We start from the raw sequence: 18,383 nt of genomic DNA on the forward strand, positions 1-18,383 counted from the left end.
CGGGGCTGCCGGCCTGCGGGGCTGTGAGGGGCTCTCGTAGCCGGCGTCCCCCGCGCTGCCGCTCGCCCAGGAGCGCTCCTGGCCAAAGCCCTCGGGCCCGGCCATGTTGGCACTGGAGCGCGTGCGAGTGGAGGAGCTCTGTGCCCCAAGGCCTGTGGGTGGGAGAGATCCCCCCCACCCCCGGCCCCCGCGAGCTGCTCTAAGGAAACACCACTCTGGCGCTGCGTGAGCTCTGCCTCCTCTCCGTCTTTATTGCCCAGGGGCCTCCTCGTGCAGGTGGCCGGGCGCGATGATGGCACCGGCCCGAGACGGAGGAGCACGGTGCGGGCAGGCTGGGCGGAGGGACGGTGCCGTGGCCTGGTGTCGGTGCCCAGCCCGAGATGCCACCCGTTCAGGCCTTGTCGCCGGCTGGTGCTTCGAGCCTGCCTGTGCCAGGCACGCCTGCATCTGCGGTGTTCTCCTCCTGCGTGGTGGCACTGAAATGGAAGCCGGGGTTGTGTGCAGTAGCTCTCTGAAGGGCACACTGGCCAGCCCCAAGGGAAAGGGAGCAGGAGAATACGCCCTTAAGCTGCCCCCAGAGGCCCCAAAGCAAGCCCGCCCTTGAAAGGGGCGCAGCATAGCCTGAGCAAGGTGTCTTCTGCTTTTGTGGTGGCGATTACCTGTCACTGGAAGAGCTTCTGCTGAACTCTCCCATGCCCGGTGTAGGAGGCAGGGATGGGAGAAGGCCGCCATACGGATTGTCGTCTTCATTGCCCCAGATGTTGCAGAGCTCTAGGCTTGCTGCGCTCGGAGAAGCACACCTGGAGCAGGTACACTGCAGGCTGCTGTGAAGCTGGAAATAACACATTAGCAGATGAGCTTTGTGTTGGTGCGAGTTTGAAGAGGGGAAGGTTTGAAGGGACTTGCTCGGATGGAGCTTTTTGTCCTGGAGGCAGGACAGAACTCACCTCTCCGCAGTGGCAGCGGTAGTGGCAAGCGGATGCCTCGGCATCGTCCTCTGGAGACCTAGGAATCGTACCGAGAGGTATGGTAAAGGATTTTTAGTTGTCCTTTTGAAAGGAAGCGCGCTCCCTAGGAGGGAACTTGTGCTCTGTTCCATTTGCCAGGGAAAGGGTTAAAATGCCGGCCTGGGAGCTTTCTGGGAAGCCTTGAGAGTACCTGTGGGCTTCAGGTAAGCACTTTGTGCAGCTGTGTAATGGCTGCCTTGCAGGTGTGCTGTTCTTGTTGCCATGCCCACATTGGGAGCTGCTGTGCAAGGTGTATCACTTTGCAAGGGGTGTGAATTTCAAACATTACCTTTCTTTCCTGGTCTTGAGTCGGTAGTAGAGCCAAACGCAGAACGCAAAGAACAACGTCAAGATGACGAGCGTCAAAGTGTTGGCGACGATGACGACAACAGTTCTGCGTTTTGGAGGGCTGGGGTCAGCCTCTGCAGAACCCTTGGGGGAGAGTACTGCAAAACAGTGGCCAGAGATCAGCGTTTAATATAAACGTGCATGCTGTGGTAGGTGAAAGGTAGGAAGGGGAGGGCTGAAGCGTGAAGAGCCCAAGCGCAGCGGCACACGCATCACAGCCGTGGGGACGTGGCATCCCAGCACGTGCGGGATGCCATGTGGTATCCTAGTTTGGTGCCGTGCATTGAGAAAACGCCCCATTCTTCTCTTCTCCCCCCTGCTCCTTTTGGTGCGTTTTGCTCCTCCTCTCTCCCTCCTTCCTGCGCTGGGAGAAAGGGAAGCAGGAGCCTGCTGTCACGAGCGAGACCCACTTCTGTGCTGGGCCGAGGCTCGGCAGATGCTTGTGTGTGCCCAGGGTGGGCAGCGCAGGAGGGCGGCGCAGAAGGCTGTGGAAAGCCGCGTCTCTGCAGAAAAGCTCCTCCTCAAGTGTTCTCAGCTTTGGAAGGGAGCCCCCTATTCTGCCTGTGCCCCCAGGTGCTGGTAGGGGCCCGTGGGAGCGCTGCCTTGCCCCTGGAGATTCACCCTTAGACAATGTTAGTGGGGGAGAGGAGGTCTTGCGTTGGAGTACGTACCTTCAGACAGCACCGAAGCCTCTCTTTCCCCAGGTATGGGGACCCCGTGTACAAGGAGAGTACACAGGAGAAGGCACACCAAGGCAGAGCAGCCAGCCATGTCTGCTGGTACTCCCAAAGCTGTGTGCGCAAATGAGGCCTGCCCGGCAACGGGGCCCTGGGTTGCCCTGGCGGTGCTGTGACATCGCCGGCGGGCGTGCAGACCTTGTGAAGGTGTCAGGAGCTCCTCACAATGGGCCGCTGAGCGTGCGCGCGGCCTGCCAGCTCCTTCCCAGTCACCCTGCACAGGCGTGACCTCAGTGCCACCGGCTGTTTGTTGTAGGCCGTGCTTCTCCTGAGCGCCGTTTGGCGGGGAGGCGGTCTTTCACGGAGCCGGGCAGGCTGTGCAGACGAGCCTCTGCAGGGCCTGACGAAAGCTAGGGAGGATGCGCAGGAGCAGGCTGGGAGACTGTCTGGCTCCGTGCATTTCCCCACAGTAAAACAGTAGCCACAGGAAAACACTAGGCACGTTAAGGGAGTGTTTAAATGGGTACGTCTGCTTTAGACCCCACGACAGGCAGGGGCTTTCCTTTCCCCGAAGAAAGGAAGGCGGCTGTGACCCCCCCCCCCCCCACCCCTTGCTCTCGGGCTGACACACTGCCCCGGCAAGGCAGCAAAAGCCACATTCCAAAATTCATTTTCGGGGTGCCGTGCTCCCTGGTATTGCTACCTTAGTATAATCCTTGCACTCCAGTTGGAAATAGCGTGTGGGCTGTGGCCCCATAATGCTGATATACAAGCCATGGAAGCAGTTACCCAGCGAGGGCAGTTGACCTGGAAAAAACAATAGTGAATCTGTAACCACAGAAGTGATAGAAAACACACCCATCGATGCCTTAACGCTTTTAAATGAAGACATACACAATATTGGCCAAACTACTGTACAGAATCATTTCACACTTGACTGTTTGCTAGCCTCTCAAGGAGCAGTGTGTGCCTTAACTAATGACAGTTGCTGTTTTTATGTTAACCATTTCCATCAGATTACTACTGATGTATATCAGATAGCCAACCGCACTAAAGTTTTGCATATCGTTGGGGAGGACCTCCAGTGACCCCTGAGTGCTGAGCAAACCTAGTCAGCAAAGGAGAAGTGACACTGCAGACTCGCCCTGTAAGCCTCTGGGTAGCGTGGAACTGGGTTGTCTGTTGACCACCCTGTTGGTATCCATCCTGTTACCGGCTGAGGCCATCGGTTCTGTTGTGTAACCGTGGTCTGGCACTGTTTGATTGGATGAAAAACCCTAAGCCTCTGAAGGACAGAAGAAAGCCACATACCTCTGTGTGGACTCAGTCTCACCCTCACTTGGCCTGCACACCCAGCAACCCACCCATCAGCAGGGACACCCCGATGGCAACTGCCAGGGAGAACCTGAATCATCCCAGCATAGCTTGAGCACGCTGAGAACAATCTGGGGAAAACCGTACTGGAGAGGTGGTCCATAAGGACAAGGAAAGGCTGAGAACGGTCACTGTACCGTGCATCTGTGGCTTAACCACAGAGCTCTGATATGTGCATTCTGTTTTCAGTTCTTTACTTTTTAGCTTTGTTAGACTTGTAGATGGTCTGGTGTAAGTTGTTCAGTGTTGTCCAGTGTCCGTCGTATGTGTGTAACTGCTTAGCTCTAGTAAATTCTTACACTTGACAAATGATGATCTCTTGAGTTCAGTGCAACTAACCCGAATCTGAAAGAATCTCCGACGCCCCTCTATTGGCGCGTCACAGTCAACAAAACCACCTTGGATAAAACAGTGAGTAGGCTACACCCTGCTTACGGAATATAGTCCTTGTCTCAAACAGGCCCGCAAGTTTCACTGTTAAAGTGAAACAGGTTTGTTGCCTGGGTTCAGCAACAGTTCAGCATCCTGGGCAGGGCACTCCCCTTCCTCACCACTCCCATCCCTGCCTCTATACCCCCACCCCAAATCCACCAAAGACACTCTCCAAGCACTTCAAATGCAACTCTGACACTTCTCTTCAGTGGCAGAATTATTTCAGCCTCAGCCTCCAAACCCCTTCAGTAATACTTCTCAAACACCACTCAGCTTAGGAATCCCCATCCCTAATGATGAAGACCCCCACCCCCACCAGCCCAAAAAGTACTGACAGCAAAGCCATTCAAAATCCTGCAAGGCACATTCAAACACGAGAGCATCCCACTGTTATCTCGGCAGTCACTTGCCTTCTGGGCCATTTTACACTGTACTTGTCTTCCTTTATCACCTCCGGTTTCAAATTCACACATACACAGTCACAAAATAAAGACTGGCCATTCAGAATGTAAGGAGGCAAGACTACAGGCTACTTCATCTCAGCATTAAGCTCAAATATCACAAGAAACAGCTAAGCCAAGAGATGCTGTTCTGAGAAACTTCCCCACATAAACAGATGCTTTGCTTCAGACTGACCTAGCCAGGTGGCAAACTCACTAATTCAGACACACATACAAGTTCTGCCAATTGCTGTAATGTTAAGAAACAAACGGATACATGCATATCTGCTTGGGCCCTAATGGGTGCACTTTTGCGTCTGTAACTAGAGACCCTGGATAAATAGGGAAAAAAAGAAAGCATGTATTACGACCACGAGTTTCACTTCACACCAGCAAAAGCTGAAGGAGGCTTCAGAACTTCACACACCACCCCCAGGTGCCCTCCATGTCGGCAGGCTTCCCAATTACAGCCCACATTCCCAGCCCAGGCACTCACCTGAGCACTGTCCCCCAAGGCTGAAGGCAGTTGCTGGCTGTGTTGTTTGTTGCTCCTAGGGTGGCAGCAGCGGTGGCAGCGGCAGCAGGCGCTGCTCCAAAGGTCAACCCCGCGGGCGCTGCTTGCGGGGCCGCACTGCTTACGGTGCTGATACTGAAGCTGGGTGTTGCTGCCTGGGTTGCACTACCACTGGAAAAAGTAAACCCTCCAGTTGTCCCAGACTCAGTGGTAGTGGCGGTGGTACCAGCAGAGCCAAAAACAAAGCCAGAGGGGGCTGCTGCTTGCCTTGAGGGCGCACTAGCCGGTACAGAGCCGCCGAACCCAAAGCCTCCTGTGATACCTGCAGCTTGAGTTGTGCTACTGCCTCCCAAGTGTAATTTGGGTGCCTTTCCCCTAGGAAAAAAAAAAAAAAAAAGTAAGGTAATCTGAGACATATATCCAGTGAACTACTAAGAATCAGCTTTCTTACAAAGTATTTACTGACAGCAGAGAACATCTTAATTTCAGAGATGTGCACTTCAGGTTCCTACTTCAAGCTAACTGCAGCCCAGTTTTGACACAGATCGCACTACAATTCCTGTCATACAGACTCCACCAAGTCCACTTTTACTGACTCCTCCTTAATTACCTCCTCCCACCAAGGTATTTACATCACCATGAATGTTTCAGAATAAGTTTCTTCTCTCAGACCTTACACATCCTTGTCACCTCCTCTGCTTCAAACTAACACAAGACTTTCTTCCAGCTGCCTTCCCACTGCTAGCCTCCATCCAACTCCCTTTCCACCGTTCTCGGGTGGAAAAGTTATTTTAAATTTAACAAACAAAAACAGTACGATGATGACAAAAGGCCTTCCTGAGCAGCAGCTGCATATTTGGAAGAAAGAAGGAAAGAACATAAGCTAAGAAGGAAAGAGTGTATTTTTTGAAAAAGTGAAGCCATTCTTTCGTATGATTTTCCACTAGTATAACTGCCCCAGGGACCCTCAGAAATGGCACTATTCTGTAAAGTAAAACTGAAAAGCAAAAATGCCAATAACCTCAATTACTTACCAGCTCCAGTCTCTCCCCTTTCCCAGCCACAAGGCAGATGACAAAGTAAAACTACAGCTCGCACCTGCCTAACACCTCTTTTCCATTGCTATCAATAAGATGCTGGTTCTTGGTAACCTTCATTCTACCTTACTAACATGACCTGAGGAGCACTGCTCGGGCAAAAGCAGAGCAAGCAGGATTTCCCTGGGCTGTTTCATCACATTTTTCCACTTCAGAAGTGGGACTATCTGGAAAGACAAATGATTCTACCAATTCCCATTCCAGGGTTTACAGTGTCTTAAAAGGACTGAAGTCCTGCTTGGGAAAGGACAGATTCTGAGCACCCCAAGTTTTAATCACAACAGAACAGGCGCACCATGCAAAAGCTCAAATTCTCCTTTTTCTTAACCAGCATGGACTCATGTCTCCAAAGCAGCAGCATAAACATACAACTTTCAGCAGTGGAATAAGTCACAGGATTGACTGGTCTTGATAGCCCGTGGAAAAGTGAATGGAGAGAAAGAACAGGCCCCAGTAAACACCTACGGATGTGCTGCACTGCAGCACAGGTTCACCCCGCAACAGCAGCGGCCTCGCTCTGTTCTGAGGTACTTTCCCAGGCGCCTCCAAAGCAGCAGGCCGCTCGGCAGCGCCGCCACCTCCCCCCCCGCCCCCCCGCGGCGGCGGGCGCTGGGCCGCGGGACTCACCCCAGCGAGAACACGGCCCCGGCCGGCGCCGCCGTGGCGGCGGGCTGCGTGCCGAAGCTGAAGCCGGCGGGCTGCGCGGTGCTGGCCGGCGTGCTGAGGGAGAAGAGCCCGGCCGGCTGGCTGCTGGCGGGCGTCTGCGCCGCCGTGCCGAAGCTGAAGCCTCCCGAGGCGGCGGAGGTGGAGAAGGAGAAGCCCGTCGCGGCCGTGGTGGCGGCGGCCGTCTTCGGCACGCCGAAGGTGAAGCCGCCTCCCGCCGCGCCCGACCCGAAGCTGAACTGGTTCATGGCTGCCGGCGGCCTGCGAGAGAAGGGGCGCGCCGCCGTCAGCCCTCGGGGGCGGGGGGGCGCCCCACGGCCCCGGCCCGCGGCTGAAGCGACGTGCGGGGGCGCGGCTCGCCGCCCACCGGGGCTGCGGCACCGGCCGAGGGCAGGGCAGGGCAGGGCGACGGGGGCGGGGCGGCGGCCCCGAGCACCTACCGGACCGACGGCGACGGCGACAGCCCCTCCCCGCCGCCAGCTCCCGCTCCCTGCACGGCGCGCGCGCCCGCTGAGGACGCTTTTTACGTTGCTTCCGGCCGGTAGACAGTGACGCAACTGCTCTGCGCCCGCCCCTCGCCCCGCCGCCCAGGCGCCGGCCGGGCTCTCACCGCTCCGAAAAACTATTGGCTCTCCCTGCCGCCGCTCATCGGACACCACGCCGCATTGGCTCACGGGGCGAGGCGGAGCGGCGGGCTCCTCGTTACTGTGGCAACGGAGGACGCGGCCGGTGCCGGGTGACGGTTGCAGGCGGCGGTTGCAGGCGGCGGTACGGCCGGGGCCGGGGCCGGGGCGCCCTGGCGCCCGCTGAGGCGGCTGCTCGCTGCGTGGCGTGGCGTGGCGTGGCGTGGCGTGGGCCGGGCGGCCGCGGGAGGCCGGGGCCTGGGGCGGGGTCTCCGGGGCGGTGTGCGGCTGGAAGCGGCCGGGGCACCGCGGGCTTCTGTCGACGCAGAGCGGTGCAGGCCGTGGCGCTTCCAGAACGTTCCGTGGAGGCGGGAGGCTGCACCGGGCACATGCTGCTGCGGGACCGCTGCTGCAGGGGAGGTGTTCGACCCGGAGCTGCTGGCAGCTCCCTGCGGTGGCCGGGGAGAGCTGTCCTTCCCTCGCCCCTCCTCCCTTTCTCTCCCGCCCCCGGCTTCCCCCTCTAGGCCCGTCGTTGGGTTTTGTGTTTTGCAGCAGGTTATTTGGTGGTTTCAGCGCTCTGTATGACGGGGATGGTTAAATTGCCCACTCTCAGAGTTGTCTGGTCGGGATGAGTGAAGCTGTGCTTTAAAGACGTTAAGATGCTACATGAATGGGACTATATGGTTATATGTAAATTCACTGAGTTAATTGCTAAGTCCAATCTCCGTTCCTGGATAGCGAGAACCTGGGCTAAAGGAGGAAGACAATGCTAGATAATACAGCACTACTGGTTACAAAGCAAAGCTGTTTTCCATGGGGGCAGCTTAGATCTCTCTGCACCTCACTTCCCTGTGCTTTAGGTTGTTGGAGGGCGTACCGACTTGCCTGGGGCACTGTGCAAAGGCCCAAGACAGCTTGGACCTAGAGCTGGGCCTCTCCTAAGCCTCCCTGGAACAAGGAGGCCAGAGAACCTGGCGTGGAGACCCCTGCCTGGCTCCTCAGGGAGACAAATATAGTCCAGAATGCCAAATCGAAACCTGCAACAAGAAATTCTGCTGCCCTCAACCTGGCCACAGGAGCAGAAAATCCATGTTTGGATGGAGCTGTGCCAGAGCTAATAAGCACTGTTAGACTTGAGCAGGCTCCACAACAAGTGCTTGTGGAGCAAAAGAGTCAATAACTTGGTTACGGACAGGGGAACATTGATTATATTCCACTGTACACGTTGGCATCTCATGTAAGTTTTTGGGCAAAGTTTATCCTTCTAGAGCACAGCAGGAAAATTGTTTGCATTTGAGGAAGGACAGTATAGAAAAGGTGGTGTTCTTTCTTCATCTGTCACTTGTTTTTTCTGCGCAGGTAAGCTATGGATATGGATATAGATAGTATTTCCTCAGTCTCTTCTCTGCAGTCCCTTGCCAAGCTACTTAGTGATGCTCAAGAAGAAGATGACGACGACGGGGTGAGTCTTCCACAAGAAATGACGCTTCTTCTACATGTTGTACCACAGTCTCACCTTGTTAACTAAGAAGCAAATTTGGCTTTTCCCAGGGTGAGTAAAGAAAGCCTTATGCAGCTTTGGACTGACTGAAACAGCTAGAAGGTATTTGTAGGGTAAGAAGCTCCTGAGGGAGAAAGTAAGGAAGATGCCCCAGGAATAGGAGGCGAGATTGTGAGCATGGAATGGGAGGAAGATTTATTTTCTCAGCCTAAAGGAAATGAGAACATGCAGTTGAAAGAGTGTTAGATACTTCAGACTTCCCCCTACTTTTCCCTGAAGTCTGCCAGAGATGAAGGCAATTACAACTAGATACAAAGGACTTCATATGAAGGAAAAAGTTGCTGCTTAACTTCTGAGTAGAGACTAAAATATCCAGAGGCAACTGAGTGTGCTAATTCTGCATGTCAGACACTGAAGAACTGTAGAGATAATTGATCACTGAAGTACAGTATTATCCCTTATCCCTTCTTCTTTACGTCATTTCTTTTACAGACGCTTACTGTAGAAACAGTTGTCAGACAGGAAAGAATAGAAGAGCTGAAAGGCTCGGTATCACATTGCAAGTCCCTGGATACCTCATTTTAATTTCTGGCAATGGTTTCCTTCAGGTTTGAGTAGATCCAGAAAGTTTTGTTTACCTAACACATACACATGCTTGTTCTCCAGCGGCTTAGCAAAAAACTAAATATTGAAACTCTTCAGATATTGTTCCAAAAATTCTATTCAGTTATTACTTCTATACAACACCTAACTAAAAAAAAAAAAAAAAAGAAAAAGTTTAAGTAGAACTGATTCAGTTGTTTTAAAGTACTGGGTTTTGTGCAGAGAAACATCAAATCAACCCCGAGGGCACAGCTATACTAGGATCATTTTGACACTATTTCTACAGCAGCATTTTCTTCCCCAAAGTAAACTATACAAGAGAGAAAACGTTGCACACAGGTCTCCCCAATAGACGTGGCCAGCAGGGCTGAATTAATCAAGGCAGGAAGACTGCAACGTCCAATGTCACTAGCCCAGAAAAAGCCCTCAGAAGAAAGGCCAAAAGTTGAATAAAACGGAGCTTTGAACGATAGGCAGGCTCTTTCAGATTCGATGCCGACAAACAATAATCAAAACCCAGTCTGCAAATTGTTTCACGACATCACCTTGACAGCTAAACATCTGTCCAAAGGGTCATTCAAATGACAGAAACTCCCATGCGAGTTTCAGGAAAACATCCTCTTGCTGTAAGAGAACTGTTCAGTCTAATCTCAATGTCCTGATTTCCAAACATCTCATTCCTGAGTTTAAATATTAAATATTTCATTTAATTGAAAATAGTTGCTCATTCTAACATACCAAGAGTGTGAGGACATTTTTAAGGCAATGTTTTTTTCAATTCTGTATTGTGAATTCTTTGCCACCAGGCGGAAGTGCAGCAACACAGCTCATCACAGGTCGGATTTTTCTTTCCCCAAGACATCCAGTTTCAGAGCACCTTCAAAACTGTTACTAAATATTTAGTGTCAGGTGTATTTCTTTATTTGTCCACTTTTCAGTTTGTCTCAGTTCAGGTTTCGCAACCTTGCCTTCTAAATCCTATCCATCTAACCATGCAAGTGCATCTAGAGACTGATACTTGAGTATGTAAGACTCTACTACTATGGCTTTCTATGAAGATTTCCTCTGTGCAAGGAAATGATTGCTGCCATATGCCTATCCGATGATGCCAAAATCTCTTGTCGTAATTCACCATTTCCAGTGTTGGCTTCCAGCCTCATCGGCTTTCTTAGTAATAAGGTGTGTACATAGTCGTAGTTTAAGAGAGAAGAATCAGGTGGGTCTGTGCGTGTCTAGATGAAAAAGTACGTATGTATGTATGCAGCTATACTGCCATCTGGCAGTATTTGGGAATGATGACACACAGGCAACTGTGGGACTCAGGATGGCGCGGCCCATGGAAGAGGGGTTTGCGCTGGGGTGCTCCCCAAGAGTTAAGGAACCCCGGTGCACCACGGCCGGAGTCACCACACTGTGGGGTTGCTGTAGCCCTCCAGCGACCCCTGAGTGCTGAGCAAACCTAGTCAGCAAAGGAGAAGTGACACTGCAGACTCGCCCTGTAAGCCTCTGGGTAGCGTGGAACTGGGTTATCTGTTGAGTACGCATACTGTTGGGTGTTGAACATGCGTACTGTTATCTGTTGCCCAGCCTCTTGACCACACTGTTATTGGCTGAGGCCGTCGGTTCTGCTGTGTAACTGTGGTCTGGCACTGTTCGAATGGGCAAGGAACTAAGCCCGGGAAGGATAAAAGAGAGTAAGCTACCTACCTCTGTGTGGACTCAGACTCGCCCTCAGTTGGCCTGCAGACCAGACAACTCACCGATCAGCGGGGACGCCACTGATGGCGACCGCCAGGGAGAACCTGAATCATCCCGGCACAGCCCGAGCGTGGTGAGAAGAGTCTGGGGAAAACTGTACCGGAGGGGTGGCCCGTAAGTACAAGGAAAGGGTGAGAATGGTCACTGTACCGCGCATCCGAGAAAAGTCACTGTACTGAGCATCCGTGGCTTAACCAGGGAGCTCTAATATGTGTATTCTATTTTCAGTTCTATTGTATTTCTAGCTTTACTATTCAGCTTTGTTATACTTGTAGATGGTTTGGTGTTAATTGTTTAGTGTTGTCATATGTAACTTCTTATACCTGCCAAATGATGATCTCTGAAGTTCAGCGCGCTAACCCAGGAATCTGACAGAATCTCAGCTGCTCCCCTGTTGGCGCATCACAGTTGTGCAGGAGCTGGTAGGCTTCGAGTCTGGATTTGCTGGGAGCTGAATCAGGTCACAGCTGTGCGGGAAAGGGGCTTTGCAGCAGTTGCCACCGCTTGCGCCTGTCAGGGTGCGCGGAGCAGCAGAGGAGGGCAGCAGGCTGCCCGAGCACCGCTGGGGCGCAGGCAGTGGCTGTGGCGGGGAGGGGGCTTTGCTGCACGGGGCAGCGGGACAGAGCGCCCGCCGCCTCCAGCCCCGGCGCCGCAGCCGGGCTCCGGCTGTGCCCGCACGGCTGCTGCCGAGGCCCCGAGGCCTGGCCACCGGGACACTCTGCAGCCCCGCACTGGAAAGCCCCATTACTTGGATTTAGAAATCCTAGTTAGTGGGATTTAACCCATTCAAGAGTGCCACCGGCACAGCCGCGGAGCGCAGACAGGCCGCGAGCCGCCGGCAGGGTGGCAGCGCTTCCCGGCCCTGGTGGGTGGGCACGAGTGCGGCGTGCCCGGGAGCCAGCGTGAAAGCGCGGGGAGCGAGCGCGGGGCTGCCGGCCTGCGGGGCTGTGAGGGGCTCTCGTAGCCGGCGTCCCCCGCGCTGCCGCTCGCCCAGGAGCGCTCCTGGCCAAAGCCCTCGGGCCCGGCCATGTTGGCACTGGAGCGCGTGCGAGTGGAGGAGCTCTGTGCCCCAAGGCCTGTGGGTGGGAGAGATCCCCCCCACCCCCGGCCCCCGCGAGCTGCTCTAAGGAAACACCACTCTGGCGCTGCGTGAGCTCTGCCTCCTCTCCGTCTTTATTGCCCAGGGGCCTCCTCGTGCAGGTGGCCGGGCGCGATGATGGCACCGGCCCGAGACGGAGGAGCACGGTGCGGGCAGGCTGGGCGGAGGGACGGTGCCGTGGCCTGGTGTCGGTGCCCAGCCCGAGATGCCACCCGTTCAGGCCTTGTCGCCGGCTGGTGCTTCGAGCCTGCCTGTGCCAGGCACGCCTGCATCTGCGGTGTTCTCCTCCTGCGTGGTGGCACTGAAATGGAAGCCGGGGTTGTGTGCAGTAGCTCTCTGAAGGGCACACTGGCCAGCCCCAAGGGAAAGGGAGCAGGAGAATACGCCCTTAAGCTGCCCCCAGAGGCCCCAAAGCAAGCCCGCCCTTGAAAGGGGCGCAGCATAGCCTGAGCAAGGTGTCTTCTGCTTTTGTGGTGGCGATTACCTGTCACTGGAAGAGCTTCTGCTGAACTCTCCCATGCCCGGTGTAGGAGGCAGGGATGGGAGAAGGCCGCCATACGGATTGTCGTCTTCATTGCCCCAGATGTTGCAGAGCTCTAGGCTTGCTGCGCTCGGAGAAGCACACCTGGAGCAGGTACACTGCAGGCTGCTGTGAAGCTGGAAATAACACATTAGCAGATGAGCTTTGTGTTGGTGCGAGTTTGAAGAGGGGAAGGTTTGAAGGGACTTGCTCGGATGGAGCTTTTTGTCCTGGAGGCAGGACAGAACTCACCTCTCCGCAGTGGCAGCGGTAGTGGCAAGCGGATGCCTCGGCATCGTCCTCTGGAGACCTAGGAATCGTACCGAGAGGTATGGTAAAGGATTTTTAGTTGTCCTTTTGAAAGGAAGCGCGCTCCCTAGGAGGGAACTTGTGCTCTGTTCCATTTGCCAGGGAAAGGGTTAAAATGCCGGCCTGGGAGCTTTCTGGGAAGCCTTGAGAGTACCTGTGGGCTTCAGGTAAGCACTTTGTGCAGCTGTGTAATGGCTGCCTTGCAGGTGTGCTGTTCTTGTTGCCATGCCCACATTGGGAGCTGCTGTGCAAGGTGTATCACTTTGCAAGGGGTGTGAATTTCAAACATTACCTTTCTTTCCTGGTCTTGAGTCGGTAGTAGAGCCAAACGCAGAACGCAAAGAACAACGTCAAGATGACGAGCGTCAAAGTGTTGGCGACGATGACGACAACAGTTCTGCGTTTTGGAGGGCTGGGGTCAGCCTCTGCAGAACCCTTGGGGGAGAGTACTGCAAAACAGTGGCCAGAGATCAGCGTTTAATATAAACGTGCATGCTGTGGTAGGTGAAAGGTAGGAAGGGGAGGGCTGAAGCGTGAAGAGCCCAAGCGCAGCGGCACACGCATCACAGCCGTGGGGACGTGGCATCCCAGCACGTGCGGGATGCCATGTGGTATCCTAGTTTGGTGCCGTGCATTGAGAAAACGCCCCATTCTTCTCTTCTCCCCCCTGCTCCTTTTGGTGCGTTTTGCTCCTCCTCTCTCCCTCCTTCCTGCGCTGGGAGAAAGGGAAGCAGGAGCCTGCTGTCACGAGCGAGACCCACTTCTGTGCTGGGCCGAGGCTCGGCAGATGCTTGTGTGTGCCCAGGGTGGGCAGCGCAGGAGGGCGGCGCAGAAGGCTGTGGAAAGCCGCGTCTCTGCAGAAAAGCTCCTCCTCAAGTGTTCTCAGCTTTGGAAGGGAGCCCCCTATTCTGCCTGTGCCCCCAGGTGCTGGTAGGGGCCCGTGGGAGCGCTGCCTTGCCCCTGGAGATTCACCCTTAGACAATGTTAGTGGGGGAGAGGAGGTCTTGCGTTGGAGTACGTACCTTCAGACAGCACCGAAGCCTCTCTTTCCCCAGGTATGGGGACCCCGTGTACAAGGAGAGTACACAGGAGAAGGCACACCAAGGCAGAGCAGCCAGCCATGTCTGCTGGTACTCCCAAAGCTGTGTGCGCAAATGAGGCCTGCCCGGCAACGGGGCCCTGGGTTGCCCTGGCGGTGCTGTGACATCGCCGGCGGGCGTGCAGACCTTGTGAAGGTGTCAGGAGCTCCTCACAATGGGCCGCTGAGCGTGCGCGCGGCCTGCCAGCTCCTTCCCAGTCACCCTGCACAGGCGTGACCTCAGTGCCACCGGCTGTTTGTTGTAGGCCGTGCTTCTCCTGAGCGCCGTTTGGCGGGGAGGCGGTCTTTCACGGAGCCGGGCAGGCTGTGCAGACGAGCCTCTGCAGGGCCTGACGAAAGCTAGGGAGGATGCGCAGGAGCAGGCTGGGAGACTGTCTGGCTCCGTGCATTTCCCCACAGTAAAACAGTAGCCACAGGAAAACACTAGGCACGTTAAGGGAGTGTTTAAATGGGTACGTCTGCTTTAGACCCCACGACAGGCAGGGGCTTTCCTTTCCCCGAAGAAAGGAAGGCGGCTGTGACCCCCCCCCCCCCCCCCCCCTTGCTCTCGGGCTGACACACTGCCCCGGCAAGGCAGCAAAAGCCACATTCCAAAATTCATTTTCGGGGTGCCGTGCTCCCTGGTATTGCTACCTTAGTATAATCCTTGCACTCCAGTTGGAAATAGCGTGTGGGCTGTGGCCCCATAATGCTGATATACAAGCCATGGAAGCAGTTACCCAGCGAGGGCAGTTGACCTGGAAAAAACAATAGTGAATCTGTAACCACAGAAGTGATAGAAAACACACCCATCGATGCCTTAACGCTTTTAAATGAAGACATACACAATATTGGCCAAACTACTGTACAGAATCATTTCACACTTGACTGTTTGCTAGCCTCTCAAGGAGCAGTGTGTGCCTTAACTAATGACAGTTGCTGTTTTTATGTTAACCATTTCCATCAGATTACTACTGATGTATATCAGATAGCCAACCGCACTAAAGTTTTGCATATCGTTGGGGAGGACCTCCAGTGACCCCTGAGTGCTGAGCAAACCTAGTCAGCAAAGGAGAAGTGACACTGCAGACTCGCCCTGTAAGCCTCTGGGTAGCGTGGAACTGGGTTGTCTGTTGACCACCCTGTTGGTATCCATCCTGTTACCGGCTGAGGCCATCGGTTCTGTTGTGTAACCGTGGTCTGGCACTGTTTGATTGGATGAAAAACCCTAAGCCTCTGAAGGACAGAAGAAAGCCACATACCTCTGTGTGGACTCAGTCTCACCCTCACTTGGCCTGCACACCCAGCAACCCACCCATCAGCAGGGACACCCCGATGGCAACTGCCAGGGAGAACCTGAATCATCCCAGCATAGCTTGAGCACGCTGAGAACAATCTGGGGAAAACCGTACTGGAGAGGTGGTCCATAAGGACAAGGAAAGGCTGAGAACGGTCACTGTACCGTGCATCTGTGGCTTAACCACAGAGCTCTGATATGTGCATTCTGTTTTCAGTTCTTTACTTTTTAGCTTTGTTAGACTTGTAGATGGTCTGGTGTAAGTTGTTCAGTGTTGTCCAGTGTCCGTCGTATGTGTGTAACTGCTTAGCTCTAGTAAATTCTTACACTTGACAAATGATGATCTCTTGAGTTCAGTGCAACTAACCCGAATCTGAAAGAATCTCCGACGCCCCTCTATTGGCGCGTCACAGTCAACAAAACCACCTTGGATAAAACAGTGAGTAGGCTACACCCTGCTTACGGAATATAGTCCTTGTCTCAAACAGGCCCGCAAGTTTCACTGTTAAAGTGAAACAGGTTTGTTGCCTGGGTTCAGCAACAGTTCAGCATCCTGGGCAGGGCACTCCCCTTCCTCACCACTCCCATCCCTGCCTCTATACCCCCACCCCAAATCCACCAAAGACACTCTCCAAGCACTTCAAATGCAACTCTGACACTTCTCTTCAGTGGCAGAATTATTTCAGCCTCAGCCTCCAAACCCCTTCAGTAATACTTCTCAAACACCACTCAGCTTAGGAATCCCCATCCCTAATGATGAAGACCCCCACCCCCACCAGCCCAAAAAGTACTGACAGCAAAGCCATTCAAAATCCTGCAAGGCACATTCAAACACGAGAGCATCCCACTGTTATCTCGGCAGTCACTTGCCTTCTGGGCCATTTTACACTGTACTTGTCTTCCTTTATCACCTCCGGTTTCAAATTCACACATACACAGTCACAAAATAAAGACTGGCCATTCAGAATGTAAGGAGGCAAGACTACAGGCTACTTCATCTCAGCATTAAGCTCAAATATCACAAGAAACAGCTAAGCCAAGAGATGCTGTTCTGAGAAACTTCCCCACATAAACAGATGCTTTGCTTCAGACTGACCTAGCCAGGTGGCAAACTCACTAATTCAGACACACATACAAGTTCTGCCAATTGCTGTAATGTTAAGAAACAAACGGATACATGCATATCCGCTTGGGCCCTAATGGGTGCACTTTTGCGTCTGTAACTAGAGACCCTGGATAAATAGGGAAAAAAAGAAAGCATGTATTACGACCACGAGTTTCACTTCACACCAGCAAAAGCTGAAGGAGGCTTCAGAACTTCACACACCACCCCCAGGTGCCCTCCATGTCGGCAGGCTTCCCAATTACAGCCCACATTCCCAGCCCAGGCACTCACCTGAGCACTGTCCCCCAAGGCTGAAGGCAGTTGCTGGCTGTGTTGTTTGTTGCTCCTAGGGTGGCAGCAGCGGTGGCAGCGGCAGCAGGCGCTGCTCCAAAGGTCAGCCCCGCGGGCGCTGCTTGCGGGGCCGCACTGCTTACGGTGCTGATACTGAAGCTGGGTGTTGCTGCCTGGGTTGCACTACCACTGGAAAAAGTAAACCCTCCAGTTGTCCCAGACTCAGTGGTAGTGGCGGTGGTACCAGCAGAGCCAAAAACAAAGCCAGAGGGGGCTGCTGCTTGCCTTGAGGGCGCACTAGCCGGTACAGAGCCGCCGAACCCAAAGCCTCCTGTGATACCTGCAGCTTGAGTTGTGCTACTGCCTCCCAGGTGTAATTTGGGTGCCTTTCCCCTAGGAAAAAAAAAAAAAAAAAGTAAGGTAATCTGAGACATATATCCAGTGAACTACTAAGAATCAGCTTTCTTACAAAGTATTTACTGACAGCAGAGAACATCTTAATTTCAGAGATGTGCACTTCAGGTTCCTACTTCAAGCTAACCGCAGCCCAGTTTTGACACAGATCGCACTACAATTCCTGTCATACAGACTCCACCAAGTCCACTTTTACTGACTCCTCCTTAATTACCTCCTCCCACCAAGGTATTTACATCACCATGAATGTTTCAGAATAAGTTTCTTCTCTCAGACCTTACACATCCTTGTCACCTCCTCTGCTTCAAACTAACACAAGACTTTCTTCCAGCTGCCTTCCCACTGCTAGCCTCCATCCAACTCCCTTTCCACCGTTCTCGGGTGGAAAAGTTATTTTAAATTTAACAAACAAAAACAGTACGATGATGACAAAAGGCCTTCCTGAGCAGCAGCTGCATATTTGGAAGAAAGAAGGAAAGAACATAAGCTAAGAAGGAAAGAGTGTATTTTTTGAAAAAGTGAAGCCATTCTTTCGTATGATTTTCCACTAGTATAACTGCCCCAGGGACCCTCAGAAATGGCACTATTCTGTAAAGTAAAACTGAAAAGCAAAAATGCCAATAACCTCAATTACTTACCAGCTCCAGTCTCTCCCCTTTCCCAGCCACAAGGCAGATGACAAAGTAAAACTACAGCTCGCACCTGCCTAACACCTCTTTTCCATTGCTATCAATAAGATGCTGGTTCTTGGTAACCTTCATTCTACCTTACTAACATGACCTGAGGAGCACTGCTCGGGCAAAAGCAGAGCAAGCAGGATTTCCCTGGGCTGTTTCATCACATTTTTCCACTTCAGAAGTGGGACTATCTGGAAAGACAAATGATTCTACCAATTCCCATTCCAGGGTTTACAGTGTCTTAAAGGACTGAAGTTCCTGCTTGGGAAAGGACAGATTCTGAGCACCCCAAGTTTTAATCACAACAGAACAGGCGCACCATGCAAAAGCTCAAATTCTCCTTTTTCTTAACCAGCATGGACTCATGTCTCCAAAGCAGCAGCATAAACATACAACTTTCAGCAGTGGAATAAGTCACAGGATTGACTGGTCTTGATAGCCCGTGGAAAAGTGAATGGAGAGAAAGAACAGGCCCCAGTAAACACCTACGGATGTGCTGCACTGCAGCACAGGTTCACCCCGCAACAGCAGCGGCCTCGCTCTGTTCTGAGGTACT

At 53.3% G+C, this 18,383-nt stretch overlaps 1 protein-coding gene and 1 long non-coding RNA gene across 6 annotated transcripts; one reads left to right on the forward strand and one right to left on the reverse strand.

Moving 5' to 3' along the window:
* Window positions 1-231: 231 nt before the first annotated feature.
* LOC135325963 (uncharacterized) lies at window positions 232-7,057 on the reverse strand. 5 transcript variants are annotated; one of them, XR_010386661.1, is made up of 8 exons: window positions 6,993-7,051; window positions 6,517-6,813; window positions 4,775-5,167; window positions 2,736-2,839; window positions 1,297-1,453; window positions 948-1,005; window positions 660-832; window positions 232-476 (listed from the first exon to the last, which is right to left on the reverse strand). XR_010386661.1 is itself a non-coding variant. In XM_064503901.1 (7 exons), the coding sequence occupies exons 3-7, from the start codon at window positions 2,124-2,126 to the stop codon at window positions 392-394; spliced, it is 573 nt and encodes a 190-aa protein (XP_064359971.1). In that variant the 5' UTR covers window positions 2,127-5,167; window positions 6,517-6,813; window positions 6,993-7,057; the 3' UTR covers window positions 232-391. The 5 variants fall into 5 exon arrangements, 1 of the variants encoding a protein (XP_064359971.1); XR_010386659.1 differs by having other exon boundaries at window positions 1,297-2,442; XR_010386660.1 differs by having other exon boundaries at window positions 2,027-2,839.
* Window positions 7,058-7,200: 143 nt separating this feature from the next.
* LOC135325972 (uncharacterized) lies at window positions 7,201-11,311 on the forward strand. Its single transcript, XR_010386672.1, has 2 exons — window positions 7,201-7,320; window positions 8,535-11,311. It is a non-coding gene; the product is annotated as an uncharacterized LOC135325972 (long non-coding RNA).
* Window positions 11,312-18,383: the final 7,072 nt, after the last annotated feature.

This window comes from Dromaius novaehollandiae, unplaced genomic scaffold (genome assembly GCF_036370855.1).
Source record: "Dromaius novaehollandiae isolate bDroNov1 unplaced genomic scaffold, bDroNov1.hap1 HAP1_SCAFFOLD_136, whole genome shotgun sequence".
Lineage (NCBI taxonomy): Eukaryota > Metazoa > Chordata > Aves > Casuariiformes > Dromaiidae > Dromaius > Dromaius novaehollandiae.

Coding starts and splice junctions, on each gene's coding strand:
- LOC135325963 (XM_064503901.1), bottom strand. CDS start 2,126: ATGGCTGGCTGCTCTGCCTTGGTGTGCCTTCTCCTGTGTACTCTCCTT. Junction 833..947: donor ACCGCTGCCACTGCGGAGAG/GTGAGTTCTGTC, acceptor TGTTATTTCCAG/CTTCACAGCAGCCTGCAGTG. Junction 477..659: donor AGAAGCTCTTCCAGTGACAG/GTAATCGCCACC, acceptor CTTCCATTTCAG/TGCCACCACGCAGGAGGAGA.